The sequence below is a fragment of the Paramacrobiotus metropolitanus genome, unplaced genomic scaffold (genome assembly GCF_019649055.1).
Source record: "Paramacrobiotus metropolitanus isolate TYO unplaced genomic scaffold, Prichtersi_v1.0 Parri_scaffold0000027, whole genome shotgun sequence".
NCBI lineage: Eukaryota > Metazoa > Tardigrada > Eutardigrada > Parachela > Macrobiotidae > Paramacrobiotus > Paramacrobiotus metropolitanus.
This window is the reverse complement of record NW_026570247.1, coordinates 1,293,441-1,316,659: the sequence shown is the minus strand read 5'-3', so window position 1 is coordinate 1,316,659 and position 23,219 is coordinate 1,293,441. Positions and strand designations below refer to the sequence as shown.

The 23,219-nt window shown below is 48.1% G+C and overlaps 1 protein-coding gene across 1 annotated transcript; it reads right to left on the bottom strand.

The window, feature by feature from the left end:
* Positions 1 to 2,145: 2,145 nt before the first annotated feature.
* Positions 2,146 to 9,276, bottom strand: LOC129587966 (trichohyalin-like). Its single transcript, XM_055481946.1, has 3 exons — positions 7,176 to 9,276; positions 2,540 to 4,977; positions 2,146 to 2,343 (listed from the first exon to the last, which is right to left on the bottom strand). The coding sequence occupies exons 1-3, from the start codon at positions 9,274 to 9,276 to the stop codon at positions 2,146 to 2,148; spliced, it is 4,737 nt and encodes a 1,578-aa protein (XP_055337921.1).
* Positions 9,277 to 23,219: the final 13,943 nt, after the last annotated feature.

Sequence of the window (23,219 nt, the reverse complement as noted above, 5' to 3'; positions counted from 1 at the left end):
CAAGAGACTCAGGTCGATCAAACTGACAAGGCCACATTTCTCTCGTCGGGAAGTAATGAATTCGCCGATTCTTGCGTAATGATCAGGTCTTCCCATTGGCCATACTCGTACTCTTTCGCGTATCCCGAGTCGTTGATGACCTGGCGCAAGTTCATGAGAAGCCAATAAACTTTGTCGAATTCATCCTTGTATCTGGCGCGATGCCCACCGAACGGCAGATCTCGTTCGTTTGCTCCATGATGTCGTTCATTTCATATACCAGCTCGATGGTTAAGAGGAATGTCTCCTCGGAGCGGTGACCTTTGATTGACCTTTCTGGTCGCCCTTCTCTGAATCTGATTCTGGCGGTGCATTACTCGCCGTCTCCGCGCTTGTAAGCTGATGCTCAAGATCGAAGATGATGTTTCGTCTCGACGGTCGCATGTCCTCGTCTCCATGGACTTCAATGACATTTGAGGATGCTGGACTACATTCCATGACCTCATCCATCTGCTGTGCCGGTTGTTTCTCGGCTGACTTGAACGTTGAACAAACAGAATGAACTACTGATTGCATTCTGCGCGGGCTCTTAGGCGTGCGGTGGCTTTCTGAGCTGGATGACCTTTTACTGTTGTAAGATTTATCTCCAAACTCATAATCATCCATATTCAAGTTATCCTGGGCCCACTCTTGATCGTATGGCCCCTTTGAGGATGTTGATTTACTCGAGCCCTCACTTCTTCCTTCTCGATTCTGTGAATCGCGATTCTGCGTTTCCTTAGCAGCCCGTTCCTTCTCCTGCTGCCTGTTACAGGTTTCGTTGATTTTCCTGTATTCCTCCGCCAAGCTTTTCCGCTTCTTCTTGGCGGCGCTCTTTGTTCTTTTCACGTCGGATACGTTCTTCATCCCTTTTGCTCCGACGTACGCGTATCTCTCGCGTATCCACTGTATCGGTCGTTATAATGTCTATCCCATGACCTTTCGGTCTGATGACCTTTCATAGCCGCGGTTGTGATCATCTCTTTGAGGCGATTTTGGGCGTTTGAACTCCTCTTTCTTGAAGTTCCGAAGGGCCTCAACCACATCTTTCTCCCGTTTTCGGAAATTTCTCATCCTGTCGATTCGTTCTTCAATCGCAATTTTGATAACCTGGGACGGTCTATTTCCTTTCGTCAGGTTGACCTTTTCATCCAGGAAGATTTTGTATTCCTCTTTCGATACCGCGAGTGGATCTTGCAAGATGATGTCAATCTGCTGTATCAGCGACTGTCTGATTACAGCTGCTTCTCCTTCATCTTGTTTCTTCAATATCGCAAATGGGGCAGGTGTATGACCTTTAGCTGCTTCGGCTAAACCCTTCTCTGCCGCAGCTTTCTCTTTTTCTTCTAGCCGCTTTCGCTCTGCCTCGCGCTTTTCCTGTACCATTCTCATCGTGTCTTCTTCAAACTTCTTTCTGAACGCATCCGCTTCTGGTGTCTTCGGTGGTTCAAGGGTGATATCCCAACCCGGTCTGCGTCCGACCCACATTCTGTACTTATCTTCCAAAATCATCCGGTCTTCTGGTGACAGTTTCATCCATGTGTCTCCCGTAACCAAATGCCGGAACACATCGAGGTTACCCCTTCTCGCCTCTTCTGGTACCACCACTGCTTGGTTCGGTACTGCCACCACGCAAGTCCAGCATGGGAAACGTTCGTTCGACAGGATGTTGTTTCGTTTACAGTCCGGGCAGTCCTCGTTGTAATTCGTCAAAGGATCTCCCGTGACCTTCTTTACAGCTGGTCTCTGTCCCTTTTTCGCCGCGTTCTGGTTGGATTGGCTCCGTTCAGCCATTTTGATGTCTCAGCCTGCAATCTCAAACATTATAATGCTATGACCTTTACGTTAACCCTTCTCAACGCCTATTTTTACGCCTATGGTAACTAGGCTATTCAGTGCTGAGCTGAGACTTTTTCGCTGCTCTTTCATGATGACCTTTGTCATCCTTTAACTGGACCATTCTCGACTGTATGGGTGACCTTTCCCATCTTAGCCCCTTCGCTAATTCAACTCTTCTTGCAGAGTGTGGTTCGAAAGTAAGTCACGCTCTGCGTATTCCTTCTCGTTTCTGATTCATGTTAACTTCATCTTGTGTGGTGGACCTTCCTCCCACACATGCTCTGCTCTTTATGCTTTCGCAATCCAGTCATAACGGTCGATCCCGTTTTTCTTCCATGTTCTGATGGTCCCGTCCTTGACCAAGCTATCCAGTGCGTTCTGGATTTTGAATCGGTCGCCATTCATATTTTCTTGACCTGAATCGTATTGAACCGCCATGTAGTTGGACACATCTTCTTGGGTAAACCCGTTAGTTCCGCCGATGTTCTGTAAGGCGTCTTTTGTCAGGGCATCTTTCCACGCTTGAGGACCCGGCTTCGGTCTCTGCTTTCGTTGTTCTTCCGCTGGAGATGTAGTGGATTGGTACATTCGTATTTGTGTATTTCACGCCAATCTTCCCTTCCTTATATGCCCTTTTCATGATCTTATTGACCTGTGTTCTGCTGACTCCCGCGTCACTAACCGCCTTGGCGATATCCGTCTTATCCATTTCTCTTGACGGAGCCGCACCAATCGCGGCGAAAATCGTCATCCACGGGACATTGTTTTCGTTTAGGTCATCAACGGTCATATAAGCTGGTTTGCCGTCGATAATTTCCTCCTCCAGTAATTCGAAAGGTTTTTCTTTTTCTTCCTTCGGGGGCGGCGGCGACTGAACCGTCTTCTCTTGGCTCGAGCTCGGGTGGCCTTTCTCCGCTGCTCCGCTTTGTGCTAAAGTCTGATGACCTTTAACTTTTTCCATTGAGCTGGGTCCACCGCTAGCCTTTTGACTTCTAACCGCCGCAAGTGCTTCTGGTACTGACATCGGTTTCGGTGGTCCCACCAACGCAATCGCTTCTTCAGCTGATTTCGGTGCATGCAGTTTCGGTTTGCCCTTCTCGACCGTTTCTGCCTCTTGTTGTTCAACGACATTTTCTTCGATGACCATTGATTCTTCTATTTGCTCTTCTTTCCCTTTTTTCGATGAAGTTGCCGCTTTTTCACTGTCCAATTTAATCTGACTCAAGATGGGGCATGCCGCATCGAGTCTCGGATCCAATATAATGGTCGTATCTTCACTTGTCTCTTCCTTCTTGTATTGTCTCAATTCTTCTGGGACGGCGTTCAGTGAGCTGTATCTGATGGTAACACCTTTATGAGGGTTTGTAGTGTGCAGCTTCTTTTCCGCCACCATCTGTGTTAATACTTTTCCGAGTGACCTTTCAATGATTGAAGCATTTCCCTTCTCTTTGCTCCAAACTCCGTTGATGAACTGTGCCATACGGTGTTTCGTCGTGCCCATCGGACTGCACATCCCGATAATGGCGCGCTCAATCCGTTCTCGGATATCTGCGTTTGCTGTAGCCAACTTCCGCTCATTATTGTTCCCGGTGATGTACAGCTTCGCTTTGGAGCCATATTTCGGATGTTTCTGGAGGACTTTTCCTGTGCTCCTTGCATATTCCAGGACGGCGTTGTACTTGCTCTGCGGCAGTCTTTTATTCGTCTCTTCGCAATACGCCTTGACGTCCTTTCTGAATTTCGATGTAACTGATCTCGTCGCCTTTCCCCAATCCGCTGTTGCTCCGATGAGGATTTCGTCAATTTCTTCGATTGTTGTTTGTTCGTTCGACTCGCAGACGAAGAATCGGTCATCGTATTCGTCGTCCGTGTAATCCAATTCGCTGTCCCCTTCGACAGGTCTCCAGTTCACGATGTCAGCTGCGTCGACTCGTCCGATAAGAGTGTTCCTGGCAGTGACCTTTGGTTTCTTTTGTGCATCCATATAATCTGCCAAGCTGGGGTCAGATTTTCTTGTGTCTCTCTGGCCTTTCTTTCTTGTATCTTTCTCTTTTATTGACGACTTTGACGATGCGACGCTGACTTCCGATTTCGCCGATTCGACAGAAGTATCCCTTTTCTTCTTCTCTTTATCAGCCTTGTCCTTGCGTTCTTTCATCGTCGACGCATAGATCGGCTGCATCGTCATCGCTTCCTCCATCACCTTGCGTGATTGACCTCTGTCCTTCTCTTCGTCGGTCTCGGCTTGTGACGACCCTGCTTTTGCGTTGATAGCCAATTGTTCTGGCTCAGAGTCCGATTCGGGTTTCTCTCTTTTCTTTTCCATAACTCCCAGTAACTTCGGCTGTCTGACAAAAGTTTCACCGGCGCCACCTTCTCGTGCCGTGACTTTTACTGGTTTCCTTTTCTTCTTCTGATCTTCTTTCTTTCCTTCTTCATCTTTCTTCACAGGAGTCAGATGCTCTTCTTTCTTGACCTCCTGTTCTTGCGGTCTTTCCTTAGTCTCTTGACCTTTCGTTTCTTCTTTTTCTTGGTGACCCTTCTCTTCTGCTTTAACTGGTTCAGGCTGACCCTTCTCAGCCGGTTTCTTGACCTTTTTCGCACCCGACAATTTAGTCAGCGTCTCGCCTCTCGAAGTGTAAAGCTGCTTGTACACTTCTCCATGGAAAGGGTCGATGTGCGTCAGGCGCATATATGCCCCGTCCTGGCGTGCTCTTGGCATCATGACGTTAACCAATACTTCGGTTATGGCTTCGAATTCTTCGCGCTCTTCCTCTTGTGGCAGGACCTGTAGTACTTGCTCCACCTCTTGCATAAGTTTTGATGTTTCCTCTTCTTCCTCTTCTGGAGTGAAGCCTGCGTTTGACACCATTTGTCCCGTCTGAGGATCGACCACTTCGATTCTGAGGATCCTCTTCCTTCTTGATTCATATTCGATGCGTCGACATGGTGATCCCCTATCAATTTCTTCTTGAGTCTCCATGGCTTCGGCTTGGGCCGGCGGGTCACCAGAGTAATATTTAATGTGCTCTTCCGCCGTCGGGTTAAATTGGAAGTTTTCCGGAAAATAGAGCCCTTTGCCCTTGGAGTCGAAGAGTGATTTCCACTTTCCTTCGTCATCTTTCCAAAAGACTCAAGAAGAAATTGATAGGGGATCACCATGTCGACGCATCGAATATAAATTCATGAATATAAGCGTGGACCTGATGAAGGTTCACGCGCAGGATCAGAATTAACGGAATTCTGCCTACCAAAAAGCCTGGCAGTGCTATAAAAGCGCCTACGCTACAGAAAGCGAGAAATGGCGTGACTGCTAGGAATTTATGACAAGACTGAATTCGATAGAATTTCCTCGTGGACAACTCCGCATTGCTGACTGCAGCAAGCGTGAAAAATGCGTACGTAGCCGCCACATGATGCGGGTGCGCGCAGAACACCATGCTTTCGCCACACGTAGGCGGGCGTGCAACAAAACACAACAGACTGCCAAAGCGAGGGTGTACGCATGTACGCCTGCGCTCACATGCCTCTGGGAGGGAGGCTGAGCTCCGTCGAAGCAAAATCCACGTCCAATTCCTTGGGATTCTTGACGGCTCGTCTGTGCGCATAAAAGAACATCGAGATTTATCTCCTTTAACATCACAAATTCCAATTACATGTGTGAATAAAGAGATCTCGAAACAAAAGTAAAAACAGTAAAAAATATCAACAGAATTCATTATCAAAACGACTAGGATCCTCCGACTCGTAAAGGTCACTGGGTCCTGTCAACCGTAATCCACTTTGGTCCATTCCGCTCTATTGAGCAATCTTTTTCATCACAATGAGAGATCCGCTTTAGGAATAGGTGCGTATCAAGTACGACTTCTGAATACTGCTTCTTCATCTTTGGAATAATTGCGTATCAAAGTACGACTTCTGTCAAATGAGATTCTTCCTCTTGGACATGGAGGGACGTCTTGAAAGACAAGCTTAATGCTTCCTCCCTGGTAAGGTCATTCTCTTTTTCTTGATGACTCTCTTGAGCAGTGAAGTTCTCAAAGGTCATCCTTTCTCATCTGATGTGCGACTCAATTGGGCGGTGACGATCCCAAAAGGTCATCCATTTCCGTCATAAGTTCCATATTAAAGGTCATGGAGGGACTTAGCCGATTTTTGGCTTTCAAGCAATTCTGCTTGCCTCCCTGATAAAGGTCATCCATCTTCTCAACCATTTTCTTCTGTCGCACATCCTTTCCTTTCCTTTAGTGCTAATTGACGCGCACTTTTCTTCTTTTCCTTACCAGGTTCGAGGGCCGGTTAACGCCGTAACTCCTCTTCTTCTGAGGCCGGTTATCGCCGTAACCTCAACTTCTAAAAGTTTTTACCCCTATTTTCTTGAACTCTTTCTCTTTTTCACCCTTGTGGCTTCTGACATTCCTTAAGAATGTGCCGACTAGGTAGGCCGCAACTACACTCTAGAAGTGACGTTTAAATGTAATGAGGAAGGCCGGTTAACGCCGTTACTCTTCCTGCTTCGAGGGCCGGATGACCTCCGTAACTCCCCATACTGCAGATCGCCTTGATCCCCTGCAACAAAATTCTGAAAACAACAAAACACGAACGGTATGACAGTTCAAAAAGTTGCGTCTCCTTCGCCCTAATACTGTACCTTGACTACCATTCTCGTGCTGCCGACTGATGGCCGTAACTAGCACAGCAGCGATGCCCTAAAGGTCATCACTGATCATTTGAACCATTGTCGCGGTTCCGATCGAAACGTCTTTGTTTTTCATTCTGATCAGACGTTCGATCCCGGGGTTCCTTTTCCCTCTCAGGCAGCTCATCTCCTTCGCTCCGGCTGCTAGCACCACTGTGCCGATTTCGGTCACGTCTGCGCTGAATACGGATCAGATGATCTCGAGCGTCGACCATTCGCGCTCTTAATCCTTCATCGTATGGATTATCGCGTGACCTTTTGCACAATTCGACATAGTCCAAATGCAGCTGTTGGTTTCTTCGTCCTCTTCGTTTCATTTCATTTTCCTGCGGCTGTCTCGCAAGCTCTGGACGGTAGCTGCTTCTATTTACGCTGATTTCTTGGATGAAATCATAGACGAAGTCGGATGGCTGGATGAATCTCGTACCCATCGTGATTCTGATTCTTTCCGCACATCGGTGGGCATGCATTTTCGCTTGACGTCTCAGACTTTCGTCGAAATTCATTGCTCTCTGGACGTCCTTCAGCTGCCTCTTGGCCGTTTCCGAGGAGTTAAAGTTCTTAACAGGCATTCCCAGCTTTATAACTTGCGCGGTCAGTGCTGGCGGTATCTCTATACCTCTTTGAGCGCTCTTTCGCAGCTGGTGATGCGATTCATAATGGCCAAGCCTTGCTGCGAAAATCTTTTGGATCGTAGCACGGTGATCAGGCGGGGAGTCTGGTTTAACTACTAATCCTAACGCAGCCCTTCCTGCGAGGAGTCTCAACGCCGGATTCACATGGCGCAATACGAATTGTGCTACGTGCAGACGTCTTTCCTTGATGTCTCTGTATTGGAACTGTGTCATTCCTGTTGGATCCGGTGTGTCCAACGGTGTTTCCAAGAGACTCAGGTCGATCAAACTGACAAGGCCACATTCTCTCGTCGGGAAGTAATGAAGATTCGCCGATTCTTGCGTAATGATCAGGTCTTCCCATTGGCCATACTCGTACTCTTTCGCGTATCCCGAGTCGTTGATGACCTGGCGCAAGTTCATGAGAAGCCAATAAACTTTGTCGAATTCATCCTTGCTATCTGGCGCGATGCCCACCGAACGGCAGATCTCGTTCGTTTGCTCCATGATGTCGTTCATTTCATATACCAGCTCGATGGTTAAGAGGGAATGTCTCCTCGGAGCGGTGACCTTTGATTGACCTTTCTGGTCGCCCTTCTCTGAATCTGATTCTGGCGGTGCATTACTCGCCGTCTCCGCGCTTGTAAGCTGATGCTCAAGATCGAAGATGATGTTTCGTCTCGACGGTCGCATGTCCTCGTCTCCATGGACTTCAATGACATTTGAGGATGCTGGACTACATTCCATGACCTCATCCATCTGCTGTGCCGGTTGTTTCTCGGCTGACTTGAACGTTGAACAAACAGAATGAACTACTGATTGCATTCTGCGCGGGCTCTTAGGCGTGCGGTGGCTTTCTGAGCTGGATGACCTTTTACTGTTGTAAGATTTATCTCCAAACTCATAATCATCCATATTCAAGTTATCCTGGGCCCACTCTTGATCGTATGGCCCCTTTGAGGATGTTGATTTACTCGAGCCCTCACTTCTTCCTTCTCGATTCTGTGAATCGCGATTCTGCGTTTCCTTAGCAGCCCGTTCCTTCTCCTGCTGCCTGTTACAGGTTTCGTTGATTTTCCTGTATTCCTCCGCCAAGCGCTTTTCTTCCGCTTCTTCTTGGCGGCGCTTTTCTCTTTGTTCTTTTTCACGTCGGATACGTTCTTCATCCCTTCTCTTTTGCTCCGACGTACGCGTATCTCTCGCGTATCCACTGTATCGGTCGTTATAATGTCTATCCCATGACCTTTCTCGGGAGCGGTCTGATGACCTTTCATAGCCGCGGTTGTGATCATCTCTTTGAGGCGATTTTGGGCGTTTGAACTCCTCTTTCTTGAAGTTCCGAAGGGCCTCAACCACATCTTTCTCCCGTTTTCGGAAATTTCTCATCCTGTCGATTCGTTCTTCAATCGCAATTTTGATAACCTGGGACGGTCTATTTCCTTTCGTCAGGTTGACCTTTTCATCCAGGAAGATTTTGTATTCCTCTTTCGATACCGCGAGTGGATCTTGCAAGATGATGTCAATCTGCTGTATCAGCGACTGTCTGATTACAGCTGCTTCTCCTTCATCTTGTTTCTTCAATATCGCAAATGGGGCAGGTGTATGACCTTTAGCTGCTTCGGCTAAACCCTTCTCTGCCGCAGCTTTCTCTTTTTCTTCTAGCCGCTTTCGCTCTGCCTCGCGCTTTTCCTGTACCATTCTCATCGTGTCTTCTTCAAACTTCTTTCTGAACGCATCCGCTTCTGGTGTCTTCGGTGGTTCAAGGGTGATATCCCAACCCGGTCTGCGTCCGACCCACATTCTGTACTTATCTTCCAAAATCATCCGGTCTTCTGGTGACAGTTTCATCCATGTGTCTCCCGTAACCAAATGCCGGAACACATCGAGGTTACCCCTTCTCGCCTCTTCTGGTACCACCACTGCTTGGTTCGGTACTGCCACCACGCAAGTCCAGCATGGGAAACGTTCGTTCGACAGGATGTTGTTTCGTTTACAGTCCGGGCAGTCCTCGTTGTAATTCGTCAAAGGATCTCCCGTGACCTTCTTTACAGCTGGTCTCTGTCCCTTTTTCGCCGCGTTCTGGTTGGATTGGCTCCGTTCAGCCATTTTGATGTCTCAGCCTGCAATCTCAAACATTATAATGCTATGACCTTTACGTTAACCCTTCTCAACGCCTATTTTACGCCTATGGTAACTAGGCTATTCAGTGCTGAGCTGAGACTTTTTCGTTGCTCTTTCATGATGACCTTTGTCATCCTTTAACTGGACCATTCTCGACTGTATGGGTGACCTTTCCCATCTTAGCCCATTCGCTAAGTACTTTAGCCCCTTCGCTAATTCAACTCTTCTTGCAGAGTGTGGTTCGAAAGTAAGTCACGCTCTGCGTATTCCTTCTCGTTTCTGATTCATGTTAACTTCATCTTGTGTGGTGGACCTTCCTCCCACACATGCTCTGCTCTTTATGCTTTCGCAATCCAGTCATAACGGTCGATCCCGTTTTTCTTCCATGTTCTGATGGTCCCGTCCTTGACCAAGCTATCCAGTGCGTTCTGGATTTTGAATCGGTCGCCATTCATATTTTCTTGACCTGAATCGTATTGAACCGCCATGTAGGACACATCTTTGGGTAAATCCGCTGGGGTACATCTGTATTTGTGTATTTCACGCCAATCTTCCCTTCCTTATATGCCCTTTTCATGATCTTATTGACCTGTGTTCTGCTGACTCCCGCGTCACTAACCGCCTTGGCGATATCCGTCTTATCCATTTCTCTTGACGGAGCCGCACCAATCGCGGCGAAAATCGTCATCCACGGGACATTGTTTTCGTTTAGGTCATCAACGGTCATATAAGCTGGTTTGCCGTCGATAATTTCCTCCTCCAGTAATTCGAAAGGTTTTTCTTTTTCTTCCTTCGGGGGCGGCGGCGACTGAACCGTCTTCTCTTGGCTCGAGCTCGGGTGGCCTTTCTCCGCTGCTCCGCTTTGTGCTAAAGTCTGATGACCTTTAACTTTTTCCATTGAGCTGGGTCCACCGCTAGCCTTTTGACTTCTAACCGCCGCAAGTGCTTCTGGTACTGACATCGGTTTCGGTGGTCCCACCAACGCAATCGCTTCTTCAGCTGATTTCGGTGCATGCAGTTTCGGTTTGCCCTTCTCGACCGTTTCTGCCTCTTGTTGTTCAACGACATTTTCTTCGATGACCATTGATTCTTCTATTTGCTCTTCTTTCCCTTTTTTCGATGAAGTTGCCGCTTTTTCACTGTCCAATTTAATCTGACTCAAGATGGGGCATGCCGCATCGAGTCTCGGATCCAATATAATGGTCGTATCTTCACTTGTCTCTTCCTTCTTGTATTGTCTCAATTCTTCTGGGACGGCGTTCAGTGAGCTGTATCTGATGGTAACACCTTTATGAGGGTTTGTAGTGTGCAGCTTCTTTCCGCCACCATCTGTGTTAATACTCTTTCCGAGTGACCTTTCAATGATTGAAGCATTTCCCTTCTCTTTGCTCCAAACTCCGTTGATGAACTGTGCCATACGGTGTTTCGTCGTGCCCATCGGACTGCACATCCCGATAATGGCGCGCTCAATCCGTTCTCGGATATCTGCGTTTGCTGTAGCCAACTTCCGCTCATTATTGTTCCCGGTGATGTACAGCTTCGCTTTGGAGCCATATTTCGGATGTTTCTGGAGGACTTTTCCTGTGCTCCTTGCATATTCCAGGACGGCGTTGTACTTGCTCTGCGGCAGTCTTTTATTCGTCTCTTCGCAATACGCCTTGACGTCCTTTCTGAATTTCGATGTAACTGATCTCGTCGCCTTTCCCCAATCCGCTGTTGTCTGATGAGGATTTCGTCAATTTCTTCGATTGTTGTTTGTTCGTTCGACTCGCAGACGAAGAATCGGTCATCGTATTCGTCGTCCGTGTAATCCACCTGCTGTCCCTTCGACAGGTCTCCAGTTCACGATGTCAGCTGCGTCGACTCGTCCGATAAGAGTGTTCCTGGCAGTGACCTTTGGTTTCTTCTTGTGCATCCATAATCTGCCAAGCTGGGGTCAGATTTTCTTGTGTCTCTGGCCTTTCTTTCTTGTATCTTTCTCTTTTATTGACGACTTTGACGATGCGACGCTGACTTCCGATTTCGCCGATTCGACAGAAGTATCCCTTTTCTTCTTCTCTTTATCAGCCTTGTCCTTGCGTTCTTTCATCGTCGACGCATAGATCGGCTGCATCGTCATCGCTTCCTCCATCACCTTGCGTGATTGACCTCTGTCCCTTCTCGTCGGTCTCGGCTTGTGACGACCCTGCTTTTGCGTTGATAGCCAATTGTTCTGGCTCAGAGTCCGATTCGGGTTTTCTCTTTTCTTTCCATAACTCCCAGTAACTTCTGGCTGTCTGACAAAGTTTCACTGGCGCCACCTCGTGCCGTGACTTTACTGGTTTCTTTTCTTCTTCCGGATCTTCTTTCTTTCCTTCTTCATCTTTCTTCACAGGAGTCAGATGCTCTTCTTTCTTGACCTCCTGTTCTTGCGGTCTTTCCTTAGTCTCGACCTTTCGTTTCTTCTTTTTCTTGGTGACCCTTCTCTTCTGCTTTAACTGGTTCAGGCTGACCCTTCTCAGCCGGTTTCTTGACCTTTCGCACCCGACAATTTAGTCATGTCTCGCCTCTCGAAGTAAAGCTGCTTGTACACTTCTCCATGGAAAGGGTCGATGTGCGTCAGGCGCATATATGCCCCGTCCTGGCGTGCTCTTGGCATCATGACGTTAACCAATACTTCGGTTATGGCTTCGAATTCTTCGCGCTCTTCCTCTTGTGGCAGGACCTGCACTTGCTCCACCTCTTGCATAAGTTTTGATGTTTCCTCTTCTTCCTCTTCTGGAGTGAAGCCTGCGTTTGACACCATTTGTCCTGTCTGAGGATCGACCACTTGATTCTGAGGATCCTTCTCTTCCTTCTTGATTCATGAATTTATATTCGATGCGTCGACATGGTGATCCCCTATCAATTTCTTCTTGAGTCTCCATGGCTTCGGCTTGGGCCGGCGGGTCACCAGAGTAATATTTAATGTGCTCTTCCGCCGTCGGGTTAAATTGGAAGTTTTCCGGAAAATAGAGCCCTTTGCCCTTGGAGTCGAAGAGTGATTTCCACTTTCCTTCGTCATCTTTCCAAAAGACTACCAAATAGGCTCGGTCTTCTTCGGCCCTGTGCCTGAGGATACTCATCACTGCTTGTATATTCGCAGCAGTGTCATTCCGCTGGTCCTCTGGCAGGAGATTGAGGATCTTATTAAGGTCACTATACGACTTCTGCGTTTGCCAATCAATTTCTTGAGGAGTCGCATTCGTTCCTGCTGTCGGGATCGGCATATAGGTCGTCGGGTCAATGATAAAACCGTGGACGTATCCCTCATCTCCGTCTGCCATGTGATAGTTGACCTTTAGACATCTGCACACCGTCTCTCTGTATGGCGGGTTTTCTTCATCTTCTACATCTTCCCATTCTCCTTCTTCTTCCGCCTCGTGCCCCTTCGCACCTGACGCCGGATATGCTCCATGCGAGAGCATTTATAGCACTCATCACTGCTTTATAGCACTGCCGAGCTTTTATAGCACTGCCAGGCTTTTTGGTAGGCAGAATTCCGTTAATTCTGATCCTGCGCGTGAACCTTCATCAGGTCCACGCTTATAGCTCCATGTCCTCATCGGCAATATTGATGGTAATGAACATGCAGCCATCCCGCTCGATGCGTAGATGGAAGCGAGCGCAGTCATTCCGATTAAACAAAATCGGTTGTCCTGAAACGCACAGCGAAGGTGCTTGATGATGCGGTAATTATCGGAGGCATCCGTTAGAAGATGTTGTACCCGGGCGAAGGGAATGAAGTGTTTGGTGTAGAGTACACCGCTGCGCCGCCCCAGCAACGACGGACCCCGGGGCGGCAATTCCGCGGCCACTTGACCAGTATACACCAGTCCCCGGGTGTCGAAGGATCTCACGGCAAACATTTCACAGTTCTGGCAACCCAGACACGTCCAACCCTTAAGGTAGGCGGGCCGGAAGCGCAACGGGCCGTCCTCTTCATCGCGCAGGGCAACGTACGCCGGCACGATGTCAGCACCTTGGTTACCCGGACTCTCCCAGTAGAACGGCAGCGGCCAGATGCTGCTCATGTGTATCCAGCGCGCCGTGATCTTTGTTGAGTCGAAATTGACGAAGGCCTGGTCGCCGTCCATATCCTGAATGTATCCCAGGTACCACGTGTCGTCCGGATTGCGGACGACGACCGTGTTCTGGTGGCTGATCTGGTTGGTATCCCTCAACACCGGCCGATACCGCTGCATCGTTCTCCAAGATAAATCAATCGCGCCATGAGAAAACAATCTACAGTATTCACGTATGCAGCTGTTAATGTGCTGGACAATGACAAAGCTTCAAAGTTACGACCCTTTTCTGGAAGGACGTGGCTCGGGCTACTGCAGAGTAACTTTGCAGCAAAATTTATGCAATATTAAACGCAACGCGCGCGTTATAATTAAGTGTACCTTCCTGAAATGGCCGGTAGCAACCGGGTTGCCCTGAGTGGAACACAGGTGGGCTATTCCCGTTGGGCAACAACTGTCGCAGTCTTCGTTCTTAACAACCTAATCGTTTTGAAGTGCACTACCCGAGGCCACGAACAGAAACCGTGTCTGCCATTCGTAATTTGTTTTATACAACTGCCAAAATTTAGCTTGACAGGGCTGTTTTATTAACAATTTCAACATGCTGCATTACTTACGAACTGCGAAAGTTTGCTGCAGAACTCACCTACCTTACAACTTGGAAAATATTTCCAAACCAGTGTTGCAAAGGTCTTTGCAGAATATCCGGCGGGAACTTGTTTTTCTCCTATTAGAGGGAAGTCAGCGAAAAAAACGGATGGCGGTAATCGAAGGAGTAAAAAAATGACTTTACCAAGTTATCACACCGTTGTGTCACTAATTGCTTCGGGTCAACATAACTCGTATCTTCTAAAAAGCTGATTTAAACTTTACTTGCTCTAGCACAGAAGAATCACATATATCGATGCTGACCATAAAAGACCGGATTTATAACGCGGATGGTCTTACACGTTGCTTTCTCTCTGACGCACCCATGAAGAAGAAGAAGAATTTATTTCTCCAGCGCTCTCAGCCTGGTAGAGGCATTATTTCGCTAATGATGAAAGGTCCTTACTTAAACGAAACCTCTCCCACCAAGTTAGGACATTAGTGGTTGATTGGTTCTGAACCTATAGAACCACCACCATTGAACCACGTACAGACTTAGTTGCCGACATGCTCTCACACTAGCGCTCTCTCCCTGTAAACCAAGTGAACCTATAAAACCACGATGAACTCTCGCGGGATAGCTGTCTCTGGTGCATTGCCCCGGAATCAAAATGTCTTGCGGCGAAACATCGGGCGACGAGTTGATTTTCGGGCAAGTAGCATGCGACCATAGATGAGTATCTGTATCCTATCACTTCGGCAACGTTGCCACATTTCGGTCAGTTATTAGTTCAATAATTCTCATGATCAGAAGTTTGCGCTAGAGGAAGCATACCTCTCGCTTACAGCAGTTTTTGTTTTGGCATCGAAAGATTTGTCGGCTGATTTTTCTTTGAAGACGGTTTCTCGAAAACCGCCACTCCAAGGTTACCACTTTGCATAAGCCAATCCATGCGAGCTGTTCGCGTTGTAACTGTTGCTGCCTCTCTTGCTACCAAACATAAAGAACGGACAGAAAACCACAGTTTAAAATGAGAAAGCAAGACAGTTTTAGTGGAGTTTAAAATAAAGCAGGTCCCAAATACTTGGGTACAGCTTAGGACAAAAAAGACGCATAATCCCACCCGCAGCATTCCGAACGCATGCAGCGCAGTGCGCTGTACCGCTCAGCTAAAATATCCGGTTGTCGTACAAGTGCACTTGCCACATGCGTACGGATATCTGGGTGTGGGGTTATGCGTCTTTTTTGTCCTAAGCTGTACAATCCAGGAAGGGTCAAATCTGGGATCACGTCCAAAACTTTTCATAGGCGTAATAAAAACAACTTTTCATAATCATAAAAACAGCAACAACTAAAATTTATTGCCGCGAAGGTAGAGTAAAAGTGTAAAACAGCTCATTAAGTTCAGTTTACTTCATGTACGTCCCGACTCCCGGGATTTCTCCCTTGGAATTAAGGTGATTTTGTGCTTCACACAGCGAATACTTCGTTGATTGCATATATGGCGAGTTTACTCAATGTGGATACATCCAGCAGCCGCAAGTCCACTTCCTTCCACAATCGTGGACTGCCGTCGGAATCGAAGCCACTGAATCTACAAAGCAGAGGAAAAGGGTCAAGAAACCGAATTTTGATTGCCAAACTTAAGACAACAAAAGACTAACATAACAAAACGTAAAAAAACATAAAAAACATAATATAAGAAAACACAAGAACACACACGAAGGCGTGAAAATTATAAGGAACAACCTAAGAATAACACAAGGAAAGATAGCAACGCATTACGGATACACTGGCTCTCGTTGGCGTACACTGCAAGATAATCGCGAACACTCTGCCAGTCCGCGGGATAGGGCAGAGTGCGCACCCAACGTGCATGCACGGCCGTGACCTTTACTACCATGTCCTCCGTGACAGGCGGGCATTGTTCGTTGACGGCGCACATGAAACGGCTGTTCATGGGCATGGGGCCGTCGCTGCATTGCAGAAGCAGCGACGGAATCCGGATTTGCAGCTGGTCCAGATCCAGCGCGTGCGCCTCCTCGGTGAGGGGCTTCATCATCTTCTGCTCGTCTTCCGGCAGGGGACGGACGATAGCATGCAACCTTAGCCCGTGGAACACTTCGAAGGCGGTGAGGCCGAACAGTCCGGACACTGTCCAGTTGTACAGCGCCACGCGGTCGCAGTGCTCCTCGTACAGCGTCGGCATCACCGCGGCCTCGTGCTGCAACCGACACTGCTTGACTCCCAACCGATTCCCGGATGCGGAGACGCTCTGGTCTTTGAGGACGATCAGTGGGAGATGGATGTCCAGGAAGCCCAGAAGGTTTGGTAAAGAGAGTGTGCGTTCCCTGGGTACGGCGGTGAGAATGGTGAGGCTGATGGCGATGCCGGGCTTAACTGAGCGGCTAAGCAGCACGGCCAGTCTGTAGCAGTTGTTACAGTCCACCGTCAGCTGCAGCCAGCTTTCCAGACTGAGACTGATGTGTTGTGCCATGTGCGGACTGTTCAAGAGCAACTGCCATAGGAAGCACACCCTGCGGGAAGGATGGTGTTAGGCAACAACCAATTCGCGCATTTAGATTAGAAGAACTTCTTCGCTTTTTCACATAATTTGGTCACTTAAAGTGCTGCGTCAGAACGACTTGAACCAGTGCTCTTACCGTTTGACCGTCATCTGGACGTGCAGGTCCAGCTGGGCTAAGATGGCGCTCAAGAGGAGCGGTGGCAACTGGTTGATGCGAGCGGTCGGCTGCAGGGCGTCACTCTCCCAGTCTGTACAACAATTACATCATAAGCGTAATGCTCAGTTTTCATAATCTTTAAATACCGGCAATGCTGGGACATCCGCTTGAGTGGACACGCAATATCGTCGTGTCTACACAATGGGTCCTCCGCGTCGACCACCACCAAGTCAAACCACATCAATCTTTGGAAAAAGGTCACTCACTAGTACTCGCCTGCCTAAACCTGACGGTGACCAGCTAAGTCAACTAACCGGCTTCGCAGGAAATAGTTTCACAGACCGCAAATCGTCCGCAACGGACGGCCGGTAGGTTACTCCGTTCGACCAGATGCGTGTCCAGTACTCGCACTAACGTCGTCGCCGTCCATTGCTCCATGTCGTCATCGGCAATATTGATGGTGATGAACATGCAGCCATCCCGCTCGATGCGCAGATGAAAACGAGCGCAGTCGTTCAGACCGAACATGTCCCGTTTGCGCAGAAAGGCCTCGCGCAGGTGCTTGATGATGCGGTATTTGTCGGAGGCATCGGTTAGCAGATGCTGTGCCCCGGCGAAGGGTAAGAAGTGTTTGGTGTAGATCACCCCGCGGTTCCGCTCCAACCACGACGGACCCCGGGGTGGTAGCTCCGCGGCCACTTGCCCAATTTCGATCAGTCCCCGCGTGTCGGAGGCCTTCACTTCAAACACTTCACAGTTCTGGCAACCCAGATACGTCCAACCCTTAAGGACGGCGGGTCGGAAGCGCAACGGGCCGTCCTCTTCATCACGCAGGGCAACGTACGCCGCGACGTTGTCATGACCATGGTTTCCCGGATTCTCCCAGTAGAACGTCAGCGGCCAGATGCTGCTCATTTGGATCCAGCGCGCCGGGAATTTTATGGAGTCGAAGTGGATGAAGGCGCGGTCGCCATCCATATCCTGAATGTATCCCAGGTACCAAGTGTCGTCCGGATTGCGGACGACGACCGTGTTCTGATGGCTGATCTGGTTGGTATCCGTCAGCACCGGCCGATAACGCTGCTGCGCTCTCCAAGGCAACTCCATCCTGACCTAAACAAGCCATCTACCGTAGCTGTTAATGCGTTTGTCTACGGCATAGTTTTTAATTAACTACCCTTTTTTGGAAGAACATGGCCTCGGAGTACTACCGACTAATTGTAAATCGAAACTATTCATTAACGCAACGTTGGCGTAGTATTAAAAGCGTAAATTTCTGGAAGGGTCGCCATAGCCGAGATGCACTGGGTGAAATCGACATGCTGCCTCAATCGCCAATCTCGAAAAGCTATCGGAGGGCACGAACAGCAACGGCGGCTGTTCTTTGGATCTAACCATCCTGCGCCCACGAAAGCCGCTTTCCTTATGAGCGAGCATTCCAGCGACCGCACTGATACGATCTGACTGTAATTGGACAACGGGAATATTGCGGCAGTTTCAACAATTTCTCGCTCGTACCTATTCGATCGACAAACTTGCGACTATCCGGAGATCAGAGATTCAGAGGTAATAATTATACCAGTCCAGTGAATACCTTCTTTTTTTCCAATAAGAGGGTAGTCAGCGAGAAAACGGGTTGCGGGAATTAAAAGAGTGAAAAATTACGTTATCTGTCATCGAAATTAGGAAGTACCTGTACCTACTGATATTCAAATGGTTGATATGCGTTACACGCCTCCACAGTCGACTCGTGTCATGTCCAGCATATACAAGACTACCTGATTGGCGATAAGCCGCCGATCGAGAGAGCAGGCGCACAAGCCGGGCGCAGGGGCCATAAAAAGTAATTAAAAAATAATTAAGACGCTGCTCTCTAAGACATGGCCTGCTCCCACAGGCACGGGCCCGACTCACAAAAGTGACTATGCGGAGTCCGGTAGTGGTCATGCGCATACGCGATGTAAAACAATAGAGGAGACATAGGAGGAGGGAGAAATTGGTCTGCCCTGGGTCTGCCCGTGGTCGGTCCATTGCGCGTGCAGTTTTTCGCAAGGCGAAAGAGGCAAGCATCCCTTTCAGACGCAGGACGCGGTGCCTCCAAGTCATGCTATCTATAGCATGGGTACTGGCCGCTTGCTTATCGCAAATTCCGAACTATTTTGGAACGGTGGTTGTGACTTGTGAGTAAAGCAATTGAAAGGACAGAAGAGTTGCAGACAGCGGGCGAATGCCGCAGGCAAGCCGTATAAATAGCCGTTGGTCGACTAAATTACTGTATCACATAGTCGCGACATCAATTAGTGCGGCTCAGATTTCCTTTGAAAAACTTCGTGCTCCAGTTATGCTTGCGTATAGCACGATCACATCCATCGCTGCTGACCATAGAAGCCGGATTTATAACCCGGACTGTCTTACAGGTCGCTTTCTCTCTGTTAAACAGGGTCTCACTCTCCCTTCGACATACGGAAAATAAACGGGCGCATAACGGAGAATCGTTAACATGACAACTGTAACCCACTTTCTCTCGCACTCCGTGCTACTCCAAGCGGAATATGCGCTACATCAACGGTAAGATGCTTTTTGAGAGGACACAGGAGAAACGGTCCACTCAGTTTCTGAAGCAGAGAATCAGTGTTGCTTTAATGCGAGGTAACGCTGCTTGTGTTCAGGAAACGTTTTGTATCGGTAAGAGGCTGGATGAAGTGGATTATGTGTTGAAATGATGAACTGCGTAATATTGTTTTTAACCTATGTTAATAACCCATCAACGGCGAATCGCTGGCCTCGCCAACCCATCAACGGCGAATCGCTGGCCTCGTCGCGTCAGGCCAACAGTCGCGGATTTATCTACCGAGCACTTTGCTTGTACATATTACCGGTTTTCTTCCAAATTTAATTTTTCTGACACTTCCGGTTATGCATCGTGCATCCGCTCGATGGGGAAAAATTATCAATGGGATTTGTAGTGTTTTGCCTGAAAGTTTCTGGAGATGTAATACACAGCAGCTGCATCATCTACTTGTATTACTGTACTCTGTATATGGACAAGTTTATTCTTTCGATGTTCTTGATAATTTTATTACGTTGGCGACTGTAATTATGCTGTATAAAATTAAAAGTAACGACTTTCTCCCGAGATGTATCTATGACCCGTACGATGTGAAACAAACGAATAGTACAGTATTGGTAATAATATTAAGTTTATATAAGTAGCAAACTGGATTCAAAGTTCGATAACAAGCTCACAATATTTTCACAAAACAAAACAAAAATTAAAAAGCCAGATGATGTAGTAGGAGTCTGTTAATAAAGATTAAACAGTAATACTCGCGATACCATTAAATTTTAGAGAGGGACATACAGCGTAGATCATTACCATGGATGCCCAACAGAAAATGTGGAAATTGAATGCCTCAAAAAAGTAGAATAGTATCACGCGTTAAGCTTCGATTTATCTAAAGAACCTCCGGGAATTTACACTGTCGAAGTACGATGCGGAAAATCTTTACACAGCGAATAATTCGTCGATTCCGTAGATGGCGAGTTTGCTCAGCGTGGATACATCCAATAGTCGCAAGTCTACCTCCTTCCATATTCGCGGGCTGCCGTCGGCATTAAAGCCACTGAACCTACAAACCATGGGAGAAGTGTCAAGAAATGGGATTCTGACAATCAGTACAAGGATAAACTGGTCCAGTGTGCGTACAGCAGAAGATAATTACGAATAATCTGCCAGTCATCCGGATAGTCCAGACTGTGCAGCCAACGCGCATGCACAGCCGTGACCTTGGCTAGCATGTCGGCCGTGACCGGCGGGAAGTGGTCGTTCAGGGCGCACATGACGCGGCTGGTCATGTGCATTGGGCCGTCGCTGCAGCGCAGAAGCAGTCGCGGAATACACATCTGCAGCTTATCAATCTCCAGTGTATGCGACACCCTTGTGAGGTGTTTCATCATCTGCTGTTCATGCTCTGGCAGGTGACGGGTGGCACCATCCCGTGAACCCTGAAACAACACTTCGTACGCTGCGAAACCAAACAGGCCGGTCACTTTCCCGTTGTACAGCGCAACAAATTTACAATTGCGTCGGTACAACGTGGGCACCATGGCCACCCAGTGGTGCAGCCGGTGCTGTTTGTGTTTAACGGAGCTGCTGAATTCGGAGAGCATCTGGTCTTTAAAGGCGATCAACGGCAGCCGGATATGCATGAAGTCAAGGAACTGTGACAAAAATGATGTGCGCACCGTGGGTAAGGCGTTGAGGAAGGTGAGGCTGACCGTGGTGTGGTTGACGGAGCAGCTGAGTAGCGCTGCCATTTTATAGCAGTTATTGCTGTCCACCTGCAGCTGCCAGCAGCTTTCGACGTTGATGCTGATGTGGTCCATCATGCGCGGACTCTTCAACAGCAACTGCCATAGAGCGCACACCCTGGGGGAAAAGCGATGAGGTCAAGCAACTGCTACATTAAATTTAATAAATGGCTGTAGTAAAAGTCATGTTTTCCTCCGCTCTTTCATAGCTCCCAGGGCTTTACGGTTCGACCCAGTTGCGCACAACAGATTTCCCCCGACAGCCACTGAATGACCCTCGACTCGCTCATCAAAATCAACTGAGCGAAAGCGCTTACCGTTTTGCATTCATTTGTGAATGAAGATCCAGATGCGCTAAGATGGCGCTCAACAGGAAAGGTGTCAAATGACCGATCCGGGCGGCCGGCTGCAGCGCATCACTTTCCCATCCTGCGAAGCAAGTATTCATCTCACGTAAAAGGTCAATCATCATTTTAATGTACGAGTTTGTTACCAAGGTAATGAGACTTTTCTACATTACATTACGCGATTTCCATATTGTGATAACCGGCGATTTTGTCAGTGACCACTGACCAGACTCATCGATTACCACCATTCATCGATTACTACACACATGATCATAATGATCATACACGAACTGAATTCAAGTGGGCGGGATGGACACTGAGAACCCGAAAGATGCTGCATGACGTACTGTAAAACTACCCGAAAATTGTACGAGTAAGAGTTGTTAGGGTGGGTCTCACATTCAAAGCGAATCTCGTTATGGTACGGTTGCTCAACCGCACGAGGTGGTTGTTTGCAGTGGTCACGCCTACAGATACGGTACGCGAAGCCACCTCGCGAGGTGGAGTTGCTGTATCGCAACTAGATTCGCTTTGAATATGAGACCCACCCTTAGTGTTTACAGCAAGACGCGGGGGCAGAATTGAAACACGTTGATTAAAACGTCGCTTCGCGTGAACTGCATAGTGGGGCTGTATTGTCTGATTCGTTGCCTTCTGGGTTATTCTGCAGTGGCCGCCGCCACGGCTCTCCAAGCCTCCTCGACTCCTAGAGAGGTGGGTTTCTGTATCGAATCTAATTTGCTTCGAAATTCAAATTTTGAGACCGCCTCTTAACCGTTACTTCTCAACTTCTGGTTCCGATATGCCGTACTTTACACCACTGGAACGTTGTTGAGGCGCGGCTGCAAACTTGTAAATTGCTGGGCTACCACTTCTGGAAATCATTTACATTTTACAACACGTCTAGCTCTAAAACTCCAGCCAGCTGCAGTGTTAAAGCTCAGGGAACTTAGAAAGCCATTCCAACTAGTAACACCTGTAAAGTGTAAGGTAAGTGCCTGCTGACCGTTCCAGGCTCCTTTCTGACGATTAGGAACCAAAGGACATCACACCACGCTATAGACTCTACAGTGTAGATCTGGTAACGGCCGAGCTGAGGCCGGCTGCAGCTTTATTCGCGCTTACATAATTCTGGCAGGAATTCCCAAAAAACTGCTCATTTTCTGCATCAAACGTCTTTGGAAAATCGTTTTTTACAAGGTCTACGTAACAACTGACATTTTTCGGTTTTTTATCCCCCTAATGCGAAGATGACCTATTCTACCATTCACCAACGTTATTTGCAAAATGGTAATTTTTCTGCAACGTTCGCATAAAAGCGGTTTAGCTGACCGGTGTACTGCTGGCTGGAAAAATTTAGCAGCCGCTCTAGCCAGTTGAGACTTCCAGCCGCGTAGAGTGAGCCGGCTAAGGGCTTCAGCCGGCCGTCAGGCGTTTAGCCGGCCGCTGCCGTTTCGTTCGTCGGCCAATCAGTCAAAACGACAGACTACTACCGGAAGTTCAAAAGCGCAGACAGAATCACATCGCGTGCAAGCACAAACACTGCGGAACCGGAAACGCACTGCCGACTAAAGGAAAGCGCCAGTCTCGTTCTGCGGCCTATTTGAGACAGCGGGTGAGTCTAGCCGGTAGCCAAAGGAAATGCAGCGGGTGTTTTAGTACTGAGTCTGAAAACTCTGAATGGACGACCTGAGACTGCAAACGACGCTAACGATTATGGGTGTTTTCTGATCGTTAAAACATTGATTACTAGTTTAAATCCGGCGAAGGCGGATTTGCATTCGTACGGAAACTGTCTATTGCTGAATAAAAATTAAGGAAAGCGCCAATTCGTGAACGGTGCGCCCGTTGCGATGGCCTACATGACCACACCCGTTCTTGTGAGTGTCTCGGGACCTCAATTTAAAGTTTAACACTCTCTTCCAGCCCTAACAAATACAAACTGTCTATTATT